This window comes from Peromyscus leucopus, chromosome 3, assembly GCF_004664715.2.
Source record: "Peromyscus leucopus breed LL Stock chromosome 3, UCI_PerLeu_2.1, whole genome shotgun sequence".
NCBI lineage: Eukaryota > Metazoa > Chordata > Mammalia > Rodentia > Cricetidae > Peromyscus > Peromyscus leucopus.
This window is the reverse complement of record NC_051065.1, coordinates 21,524,280-21,536,388: the sequence shown is the minus strand read 5'-3', so window position 1 is coordinate 21,536,388 and position 12,109 is coordinate 21,524,280. Positions and strand designations below refer to the sequence as shown.

At 43.3% G+C, this 12,109-nt stretch overlaps 1 protein-coding gene across 1 annotated transcript in view; it reads left to right on the top strand.

The window, feature by feature from the left end:
- Positions 1-815: 815 nt before the first annotated feature.
- The window catches only part of Casd1 (CAS1 domain containing 1), a 44,375-nt gene continuing 33,081 nt past the window's right edge, over positions 816-12,109 (top strand). The window contains exons 1-3 of the mRNA XM_028869798.2: positions 816-1,512; positions 8,049-8,145; positions 8,683-8,803. Coding sequence (XP_028725631.1) covers positions 954-1,512; positions 8,049-8,145; positions 8,683-8,803 — 777 coding nt within the window. The 5' untranslated portion in view covers positions 816-953. The remainder of the gene's footprint in view (positions 1,513-8,048; positions 8,146-8,682; positions 8,804-12,109) is intronic.

The following is a 12,109-nucleotide window of genomic DNA, read 5'->3' as shown; positions in this document are numbered from 1 at the left end:
GAGGAACGACAGCCAAAATTAAGCAACCATTTGCCGGGAACAGTGCCTAAATATTTGTACACTTATTTAACTTTATTGCTTATTAGCATTATACCTATGACAGTGATATATGTGATTTCATTTCAGCGACAAGAATCTTTCATGATAGATATGACGCTCGTGGCTGGAAATATAATTTAAAAAATCCTTCAGTGGAGAATAGGAATGACTCGACAGGATCTGTAAGTCCCTTCTCTCTAATATTCTAGAATGTTGAGAGGGGCCTATAAAGCACAGGCTTGAGAAGGGCCTCCAACTTCACTGACTCGTGCTAACCACAATGTCAATAGCCATTCTGGTCTGCAAGGCATCTTGAGACCAAATACACCAAAATACATGATATACATACAGTCGGGCTAACACAATGCCTTTCAGAGGACACGGATCATTGGTTTTATTGGCAATCGCGAAACATTAACCACGTTTTAGGAAGCAGGATGGTCATTGGCACCCAATCTGCCACCGTGGCTTTGTGTACACACACAGGAGAATGGGGCCCTTAACCTGACACCTACACTAACTGAAGCCTCTGTGGAGCGTCTGTGCCCATTGCCCTTGGGCAGACAGGGCACAAAGAGTTTCCAGAGAACCTGGCCAAGGCAGTTGAGTAGCCGAGAGTAGAGGCCCCTTCCTCTTGGGTCACGGCAACCCCAGCACCTGGCCAGCACCTTGGGTGCAGAGGACCGGGCCAGATCGGTGGCGGGTGGGTGGCCTCCCCCTGCGCCCCCACGACTCTGGGCGGGCCCAGGGAGTAGAAAGTTCAGAGAAGGGTGTCATAGGGAAGTAGGGAGTGTACTTTATTCCGGAACAGTGGCTCTGCCGGCCCAACCTGGGCTCAGGTGGTGGCCAGGCCACAGCCCCAGAGCCGACATCTGGTCCCGGGCTGCTGGCCTCGGCCCTCTCCCCACACCCCCATGTCTGCGCCGCCGCCGCCGCCGCCGCCGCCCGCCGCCGCCGCCCGTGACCCGGTGACCCCGGAGGCCCGTCTGGGCCCGGTGACCCCGGAGCCCCGGGCATCCGGACCCCCCTCACAGGCGCAGCCGCTATTAAGGCAGGAGACTACCGGGGAGGAGGAAGGGGAGGAGACAGGCGGCCAGGGCGCCTGGGGCACCGGCACGGCGGAGCAGCGGCGGCGGGGCTGGGGCGAGGCCGACGAGGGCCCGGGCAAGGCCGGCGGCGCCGAGGCCGCGGGCTCGGGCACCCCGGCGGGCGGTGCGGGCGACGGGCGAGGGAGCGGGCGGCCGCTCCACGGCTGGCTCCCGCACCGGCCGTCCCCGTGCTGCCCCTGCGCGGCGCCCCTTCCCCGCTCCGCCGCGCACTGTTGTCATGGAGGAACCAAGATGGCGGCTCTGGCCTACCACCTGGGCAAGCGGGAGATCAACCACTACTTCAGCGTGAGGAGCGCCAAGGTGCTGGCGCTGCTGGCCGTGCTGCTGCTCGCCGCGTGCCACCTCGCGTCCCGCCGCTACCGAGGTGAGCGGGCCCTCCCCCGGCCCCGGCCCCGGGCCCGGCCGGGGGGGGGGGAGGGAGGCGGCGCCGCGGCCCCGAGCGCGGGAGGCCGCCCCCCGCCGCCGCCGCACGCCCACGCGGCCTCCCGCGGCCCCGCGGCGCCCCACGTGCCCCGACCGACCCCAGCGGGCCGGGCCGGGCCGCGCGGCCCTCGGCCCCCAGCTGCCCGCCCTCGGGGCCTCCTCCTCCTGCTGCTCGGGCTGGGGCCCTGGAGCCGCGCCCGGGCAGGAGGTCGCGGGGCCGGAGGCGCCCCCGGGCCAGCCCGCGCGCGTCACCGCCTCCAGGACGCCGCCGGGGTCGCAGCCTGCGCGCCCGCCCGCCCGAGGGGTCCGCCTTCTGCCCTGCCACCTGGGCCACCTGGCTGTCCTTGCCAAAGGGGCCACTCTGGCCAGAGACGCCCCGTGGCCCACCTGCCTCCCAGGGAGGAGGTGCCACCAACCCTTGAGACACTTTTCAAAGAGTTTGGGTTGCACACTTTTTTTTTACAAATAAAGGCACTGAGGCAAGGATTTGGGGGTTTTTTGTTTGGTTGGTTTGTTTTAAGAAGTTAGGAGTTGACAGGCGTGGGCAGGCGATGCAAGTAGTGAGCCTTTTTGAAAGCAGGCCCTCCATATGGGTCTAGACACTGGTGGCAAGCTGGAAAGGCACTGTGACCTCGTCTCGCCCAGTAGGCATTAGCCTTCAGTTATCGAGAGATATTTGCTTGTCTTTTTCATTGATTTTTTACCCCTTCTTTGTGAAAAATGACACCGGGACAGACCCTGACAGGAGGAGGGAAATTGTAATGATAGGATCTTTTATTTCTGACCCTTGGTACACCAAAGCCATTATCTGGACAGCTCTTGGTGACTGAGATAATTAGTCAAGTGTGGTAGGTGCACATTAGCACTGGATCCATTTATACTGTACAACCAATTTGGCAAAATCTGAAGTCACCAGGGTGCTAGGATCTGAGCTGTCTTCCCATTTCAGGCAATCTCTCAAAGTAGAAGCCATTTTGGTCAAACTCGATGCTTTGTTTCTGACCACATTTTCCAGAACCTGAACTTTAGCATACCATAACTGCATGCTATCTTATAAATATATTAAGTTGAACTAAAAGATAGATTCCTTATATATCTGTGTGGCCACTCTTCTCCAGCCTTCTACAGAGTCATAGCAGATGACGTGGCAAAGCCTTGGTTCATCTACGGCCGCCATCAAGAAAGCCTAAATCTCATATATAAAATACAATTCGCGGTGTTGATGCACTGACTTTTGATCATTTGGAGAGCATGTTTCTTTTAAATACGATAAGTCATTTTATGGTAGTTTGGTGTGAGATGACCATAATCCAGCTCAAGTTTGTGTTTGTGATATCAGTAGAACTGAAGTTTATAACTGTAATGCTGTTGTCCTAAGTGTAAACATCTGCCCTGCCTACAACTTTTTTGCGCTTGTTGTCTTTTGATGACTTGGAATGCTAAATTTTAAATTTAGATTGTATATTGCATCTTATCAAGATCTGTCACGGGCAGGGAAAATAGGATGTCAGATGGGCCCTAATGAGTCAGTGTAGCAGTCTCGGGTTGTAAAGCCTCCTCCAGAATCGAGTCATCGTTTCCAAAGGTACTTCAGAGCCTTGAGTGTGAAGCACTACACCTGGCGTGTGTGCCTGCCCAGACTGAATATCAAGAACTTGAACCAGAGTCTGTTTGGGAAAAATAAACATCTTACCAGGAAGATTTTACCATCCTTATGACATTGGCAGTGACAAAGCACGTCAGGTGCAGTGCCTTTCACAGATAAACATGGACTTGGATCACATATAAATCTTTAGAACAAGAAAAGGCCTTTCTATCTTAGATAACTGGCGAAAGTATAGTCCACATTAGGATCTTGGGTGTATGTGTATGAACATGCATCAAGAAGGTAGAATGAGTTTTAACACACACACACACAAACTTAGCACCTCTTAGTTTGAAAATTACTCAACATAAAAGAATTACACCTTTTGGAAAGTCTGTGCATTAAATTGAGCACTTCCTGTATGTAGGCATTGTTTCAGGTTTTACAGAGTTCGTTTTGTCTCTGCAGCCTCTATGAGGTGTAGTATTCATCTCCCGCTCTTGAACATTTCTGTAATCAAGAAGAGTCTTTAAAACTTTGATTGCATGTCAAAGTTTAATTGGTAACATTTTTTCCTGCTATGAAAAAATAATGATGTGTCTTAAATTCAGTGAATTAGAGAATTATTTACATTTTAAAGATGAAGCCAGGGAGGTTAAGAAAATTACCTAAGAATACACTAGTCAGTAGCTGAGCTGTGATTTAGGACCAGTTAGTGTGCCTGGTGCCATTATGTTATAGCCTGCCTTTCTTAGAGCTTGGTGGAAGGTACATGGGAGATGAAGTTAATTTAAAATACTAATACCAGGTAATTTACAAGTACTAATTTATACCAGTGAAGAGTTTTCCTGTTGTTTTTCTTTTTCTGACCAAGTGGTAATTTTCCAGAACTTCAGAAGGCTTGCTTTTGTGCCTGGGGTCCCCTCTTTCTTCCTAAGTTTTAAGCTTACAGTGTGAAAGCACTTTTGCTGCCTTTCTCTGCTACAACATCTTCTCTTCCCTTGAGTGAAAATCCTTAGAGTTTTGTTTCAATGCTTGACTCGAATGTTACCTTCATCAAAGTAGGAGCAAGGAATTCAGTTTCTGCCAAAGCAACTTGTACATACTTACCAAGTTGTACTTGTAAGAACTGATGTTGTCCTCTTCCACACATACACACTGTGGGCTTCCAAGTGTATCTTAACTATTTTTAAATAGCCAGTGCCTAACACACAGTAGGAACTCCATAAATACCTATTGGGTGAGTAGATATGCAAAATTTATTTCCTCCTATTTTTCTATCTGCATTTGGTTTGGTTGTGATTCTAAGTGAATGTGGTGCTCTAATCTCAATTTTAGGAAGAAGAGATTTTTTGAATTATTAATATGTCATTTAATATGCTACAATGACTTTTAGTATACATTCTTAAACATTTCTGTTAATAGTGTGGTTCTAGAGTCAAAACATGATTTCTGACCAGAGGCTAGTATCCAAACCCTTAGGAAAGGCTTTAAAGAGGTAAAGTTAACGCACTTCGAATGTCTTAAGTTTTTGAAATTGATTTCCTTTCCATCACTAAGCATATGAAATGTCAATGTTAAATATCTCCCTGCCTCTGCTACCAAATGTTAGGATTACTTTGCTCAGCTTTCTAAAGAAAAATTTAAATGATGTTTTCAGCACAAAATAAATTTGCTGAATCCTAGACATATTCTTCCATGGAACATAAGGTATGTACGCTGTATGAGCTGGTGCTCTCATGGTTGGTAGTAGGCAGTCACTGAAGGGTGACTCCGTCTAAAGGCCGTAAGTGCCTAGTGGTGCTTTGTTCAAAGGAACAGCAACGTGTAATTTATGAAGGGTATTGGAGGGTTTCTTTATTGGTTACTGGTGTTTCCAGTTTCCTGGTTTGCTTGTTTGTTTGGTTTGTCCTTAATTTCATTTCTATTGCTGAAAAGAGTCATGCATAAAAACTGGAGCATATATACCCACTAACCGGAAAGATTATACCAAGGATCCCAGAATAAGGAAGAAAACAAATGTTCATCTAGATAATTCGAGTATTGGAGCCAGCTCTTTTGGAATTGTCTTGTATTCCTACTTTGATTTCTCTGAGTACTTTGCAGTCCAAGTTGGTTATATTAAAGTAATATCAGATTTATATTAGGTAATTGAAAATAGCAACCAGAGATTCATTTGTTTTGTTTTTGATATAGTTGAAAAGGGTTTTCATATTGTATACATAATAAACAATGTGGTACATTATCTTATTTTAGCAACTAGGTATACATTTAGTGATTTGATCTGGAAGCATTTCCTTCCTAAGAAAAGAGCATGTGCTTTAGAATATGGAGTTTTAGAGAATTTTGTAAATCATGTTAATTTATTTGTAATTAGATTATAAGAGTACTTCTTCCCATTATTTTTATTTTGCTGAATGTGAAAAGGCCACTCTTACTATTGAGCAAAGTCATCACCAAGTAGCTTTCCCTGGCACATGAAAGAAGTTTATTCTTTGGGAGACTGTCTGTCTGTAAAATGCTGTGTTCGTAGAGCTTGGTTTCTGACCTCTTCAAGTCCCCTTTGCTATAGGAGCTTTCTAAAATGGGCTCAGCACATTAGACCTGTTGTTTTTCAGTGGATGGCCTGGGGCGCCCAATGTGGGCAGTAGTACCAAGAATGAAAATAACTCAGCATGGCAAGCATTTCTGGTGAAGAAATGACCGCTTTAAGGTCTGGGCATGGTGCTTCCATTTCCACACATGTAGACACCGAGAGTTGATCAAAAAGAATGTTTTTGTTTAGGCTTTTATTAAAAAATAAAAGGATAGGAATACCCCACAGCTTTGATACCTCACTTTTGCAACTCATATTTCTTTAAAAAAAAAAAAAGTAGTTACTCACAAGTTGGTTTTATATGTATAAAAAGGTAGAAATGCAATAAATATCAAATTTTTTATTTTCCTTTTAGACATACTCTAATTTATAATAGGAGTTTTGCTGTGGGAACAGCCTAGAAGAATTCTTGCAGAAGTGCTGCATTTAGGATAATAACTTAATTGTGTTTTCTGTAATTCTTCCTTTACTCATCTTGGGTTATTCGTGTGACGTAATTTTGTTTTTTGGAACTAGAATTAGATTTTAAAAATTGGAAAGAATTAAGAACTAAGGTGCATTTATAACTATGGAATTTTAATCTTCAGTATTCTGCATTCCTTACACAGTTTTTCACCAGCAAGACTGTACTGTGTTGTCCATTTCCATCCATTTTGTTTGGGACACTGAGCACCAGCACCTTTGTGTTGACCCTTTATCCTTCGAGTGTTCATTATGCCAGTACAGACAAATGAATAGCTAGACTGAGGAAACAAGGCATGAGGTGAGGTTGTAGGGCAGTGGTCGACTGCTCCTGTGCCATGCAGGGAGCCCTGGGTTGGATCCAGCACCCAAGTCAACAGAAACAGCAACCAACTTTGAGTTCCTTGAGTCTTACCCTGAATGCCTCAGTACTGGATGCTTGTCAGTTCTGCAGTATTCCTTTTCTTAGATCCCCTAGCCTGATCTAAAGTAATTATAAACCAAGTTTAGCTGGCTGTTAACTGTTAATAAGGAGCTACAGATTAACTTAAATCTCTATTTTGCTATAATCCTTAGTTAATGCAAACATCTCCCCTTTCATCCGTTTGGCCCTGTATATTTGGCTGAGGTAAAATAAAATGGCCAAGGGATGTAGAATGGCTCTCCCAATTTACACAGAGCCAGAGGGATTTCCTAGCCAGCAACTCTAAAACTAGCTTTAAAACCAGGTTTCTAGATATGCTAATGCATACATGTAGTTGTAAAGTGAATCATTTCCAAAGTCTTTCTTTTAGGCCTTAGCTTTTATTTTTCTCAGTCAGAAACAAGATTGACAAAATGCCATAAAGGCTTGTTTCAGATTTAGATGATGTCTGAGAAAAGAAAGTGGAAGTAGAAGGAACCACCAAAACGGTGCCCGCAGCATTTAGGGGTTAGAAGTCCCTCACAGTCATCAGAGAAGTTTCCTCCTGCGGCAGATGGGAGTGATGCAGAGACCCACAGCCAGATCTCATGCAGAGAGTCTAAATTGGAGGTCTCCGTCTGGTCCTTCTTCTCAGAGATCAGGGAACCCGGTAGAAGAGGGGAAGAGAGATTGTAGGCGTCAGAAGGGATGGAGGACATCAAGAGAACATGGCCCACTGAATCAACTAAGCAGGACTCACACGGGCTCACAGAGACTGAAGTAGCAACCATGGGGCCTGCATGGGTCTGCACCAGGTCCTTTGCATACATGTTGTGGCTGTTAGTTTGGTGTCGTTGTGGGACTCCTTACAGTGGGAGCGGATGTGTCTCTGACCCTTGTGCCTGCTCTGGAGACTCTTTCCCTCCTGGTGGGTTGCCTGTCCAGCCTCCATATGAGGGCTTTGCCTTGTCTTCTTGTGTCTCATTTTGTCCTGTTTGGCTGTCATCTCTTGGAGGCCCGCTCTTTTCTAAAGAGAAAAGGAAGGGGGTGTGGATCTGGGGAAGAGGGGAGGTGGGGGGGTGCTAAGAGGAGTGGAGGGAGGGGAAACTGTGGTTGGGATGTATTGTATGAGAGAAGAATTTATTTTCAATAAAAGTAATAATAATAATAATAATAATAATAATAATAATAATAATAATAAGTTCCGTTCAGGGTAAAGTAGAAAGGCTGGGTGGCTCTTTTCCTCTGGCATGCTAATGTGTTGATGTGGACCGTGCTTCCTGTGAAATGTCTGTGTGCATCTGGAAGACATAAGAAAGTCTAGAAAACTCTACTTCCTCATTTCAAGGACACTGAAGAGGACCAGGATAAGCAAAATACAAAAAATAAATAAACTAATATTTACAACCCCACGGTGTTTTATTGTTATAGGCAATGATTCGTGTGAATACCTTCTCTCAAGTGGCAGATTTCTTGGAGAAAAAGTTTGGCAACCTCACAGTTGTATGATGCATAAATACAAAATGAGGTAAAATGTCTTCATTCCTTTCCTAGCATAATTCCTAATATGCAGTGAGAGGCAGAGGTGAAGCAGATGCAGAAGCAGATTTCTGGGCAGAATGGCATTGGGGGTGGGGACTTCCTGTTAGCTGAGCTGGCCTGGCCTGGAGCTGATTCCAGATGCAGGCTGCTGCCCCCCAGCTTTAGAGGAAGGGCTCTGGCCAAATACCTTTATCTCAGGTAAGAGGTAATGAGGATGGAATGTGTAAGAAACAGACGTGCTCTGTGGCCTAGATCCCTGACCCCTCCAGCGCTGAATAATGGGCTAAGGGCCTGTAGCGTTAGGGCACTTCTGGGACACATGGGGTGCTATTATCGAGTTGGTAATGAGAACATAGGCCAGTAAGTTAAACACACCTGGCTGCCTAGTGTAAGCTGTGTGATTGGCTGGCTAACAGTTGGTTTTCTGTTTTATTTATTTCTAATGTTACATTAAGCCATGTTCTTTCAATTTCGATTATGTTGATTTTATTTATTTTAATTAATGTTTCTTTCTTGTTTTCAGTGAAGCAAAGAATTGCCTTGTAGATAAACATATTGCATTTATCGGAGATTCCAGGATCCGTCAATTATTTTATTCTTTTGTAAAAATCCTTAACCCCCAGTTTAAAGAAGAAGGAAATAAGGTAACCCCGCCGCCCCCCCCCCCCCCGCCCCCGTGCGCTGCCCCACCCCCCACCCCCCACCCCCGCCCCCGGCCTGTCCCTTCCTTCCCCTGTGCTGGTTGAGACACTAATCAAGGGGGGTGTGTTAACTGATAGTAGGGAGAGGAACCTTTTCATTTGATTTTGGGAAAACTGAAGTGAAGTATGGAGCATTTGCTGTAACAGAGAGCCTGGGAAAAGACATGGTGGATTAGGTATTGTCAAGACTGTATTAGCTTAAACATTCCTTTCTCAAGAGTCAGTTCTGGTGGAAAACTTACTAAAAACCCGTAGAAAGAAGACAAGGAAAAAGTATCCCAGCCCTTGTTAGTACCCTGACCTATTTCTTTTCCGTTTTGGTTTGTAATGTAAATATATTGTAATCTTTCAGTGTGTATAATTTTATGTCTTGCTTTCCCCCCTGTTTATCATAGTTCACCATATTTCTGTGTAATCGACATAAATATCTTCTTAGTGGCCACATATTACCGAATGGCTATATGTAATTCCATATACTTCCCGCATTTTTTTTTAAATTTTTCTAGTTTTTTCGAACTACAAAAGGGTATTTCCACTTACTTTGCTGAGGAAAAACTCTACTTTTAAAATCTTTGTTGTGGCCGGGCGGTGGTGGCGCACGCCTTTAATCCCAGCACTCGGGAGGCAGAGCCAGGCGGATCGCTGTGAGTTCGAGGCCAGCCTGGGCTACCAAGTGAGCTCCAGGAAAGGCGCAAAACTATGCAGAGGAAACCCTGTCTCGAAAAACCAAAAAAAAAAAAAAAAAAAAATCTTTGTTGTAGAATTTCTACAATGCAAATATTGAGTTAAAGAATATAAACATTCAGTGTTATGTATTTCTTGCTCCATTGTTTCAGTATATACTGCAGTTCGTCGTGTATGCCGGCCTCTTGCCTTCTACAGCCCTCCTGACGCTGGCATTGAGCTCTGAACAGAGACAGCAATGTATAAACCTCTGCTTCTTTGCTGAGGACTTTCTCATTGTAAAAATAGACCTTGCTGTGAAAACTAACAAGGATTAATACCTCTCCATACGTTAATTAGTTAATTTGGGGGACGTGACCTATCTCGTTACATCCTTCTATTTATGTCTTCCTGGCCTGTCTTCTTCAAACAGCATGCGATTACAGATAGGGAATGGCAGAGGGTGGACAATGGAGACTCAGAGTGCAGAACTGTAGAGCAGCCCATGTTGACGATGGGAATCTGTCTGTTATGAGCTTTCCTTGTGGTATGGAGCTGAGAAACGGGGTGCTTCCCAGCTAAGTGGCTGTTCACATGTGGTGATGATAATGGACCCTATATCCTTAGAACTGTTCCTTAGAATAACAATAGAAACAGTGGTGTTAACAATGTATTGTGTGGTGTTTGTAAACATATATTCCATTAATATTTAGACACACAAAATTTTGATTTCAAAGAAACAGTTTAATATTTATAGATTTAGATTTCCTTCTGGAAATTAGTATAATGAGTTTGTCAATTGATAGTTGAGAAAACTACAATGGCTTACTCTACAGTGTATGTTACTATAATATATATACAGACACATATGTAAAATGGTATACAATGTGAAATGTTTTCATTCTTAGTGGAATACTTAAGTTTGCAGCATTTTTCTAAAGATACCCAGTCAGTCATCCTGTAAATTATCAAACAAGATACATTTTAACTTAAATACATTTTTAAAAAGAAACAAGAAAAGACTGTGTCCCAGTTTTAAAGATACAGATGCCAAGAAAACAACTCATTCCAACTGCTGATCAAACATTTGTCAGATTATATTTTATATATTCTCTATTCCCATACACCATGAAGGCAGATATTGCCTATCCTGTTTTTGTTGTTGTTGAATAGAATTAAGAGGTATAAATTCCAAACACAGCAGAGAAATAATTAAGCAAAGATCACCCCCCAAGTCTGGTGCCAAATATATATTTTATACACATATGTGTACATATATACCCATATACAACATATACATACATATATCATTTATGTGTATATGTAAAAAATATGGTTTGGGGGGTTTTGTTTTTGTTGTTTCTCGAGCAGCATTTCTCTGTGTAATAGCCCAGGCTGTCCTGGAACTCACTTTGTAGACCAAGCTGGCCTCCAACTTACAGAGATTTGCCTGCCTTTGCCTCCCAAGTGCTTAGGTTAAAGGCGTGTACCACCACTGCCTGGCTAATATATGTTTTTATAAACATTATTGTTCATACATAAAAAATTCACATGTATGGAAGGTAGAAATCATGCAAGATGGTAGAACGATCTAAAATAAAGATAAATACAAGTAACCCAAAAATTTAAGCTAAGCACAGATTTCCAGATATCTTTTGAAAAGAAAACTTTCCTACTTAGGAAAGTATACCTAAAATAAAGAACAAGAAGGTTTTAATTACAAAAAGAATAAGAATAGTCAGCAAATGCCTGCTGAAGAAAAGTAAACTATTAAAACAAGACTAAATACTAACGCAAGAGCATTATCAACACAGAAAGTTGCTTTCTAATGGCAAATAGTGAAATCATTGAGAAGATTTAAAAATTGTTTATGTTCATTAAGTTAGCCTTTAAATTTAGCAAAGATTAGTATAGCAAGAAGTTGACACGTTATAATGGAAAACTTTCCCATTGCTCTCAATGAAGGAGGCATGAGCAAATGAAGCAAGCAAACATGGCTGACATGTGGACCATCTTGACTTTGCAGTCTTACAGCTTCAACTTAGAGGGTCACTGTGGAGAGCCTGATGGATCACACTGGGAATGTCTTTGTTTTTTTCATCACATATTACTCCACTAATAAGCATGTCTCAGTTGTGTCAGAAAATTGGTGCCATTCTGTCTCTTTTAGGCAACTTGTGTTGGAACTTAACTTGATAAAAGTTTTAGAAGCCTACAGCAAATTTCTTAATGGTGAAATCTTAGACACATCTTCATTAAAATCAGGAGAAAATCAATGATGTTCATTACTGCTGCTTCTCTTCAACATTTTATTAGAAGCACTAGGTGAAAGAAAATGTAAAAATGTAAGGTTTGGAGAGAAGGAAACTCAGGAGTACATATGGTATAATTATGTGCTTGGAAAAAGGAGGGTACCTGATGATAAGGTGGATATACAAACATTACTTGCACAACTCAAATAAAGGTGTGAAAATTCAGTTACAGTCTACATAGCAGTAGCATAGAGCTGAAACTTTGAAAGTTATACCATATGAACTATCAAACAGAAAAAAGGCCAATCAGTAAATGTGGTATATCTGAATGCAT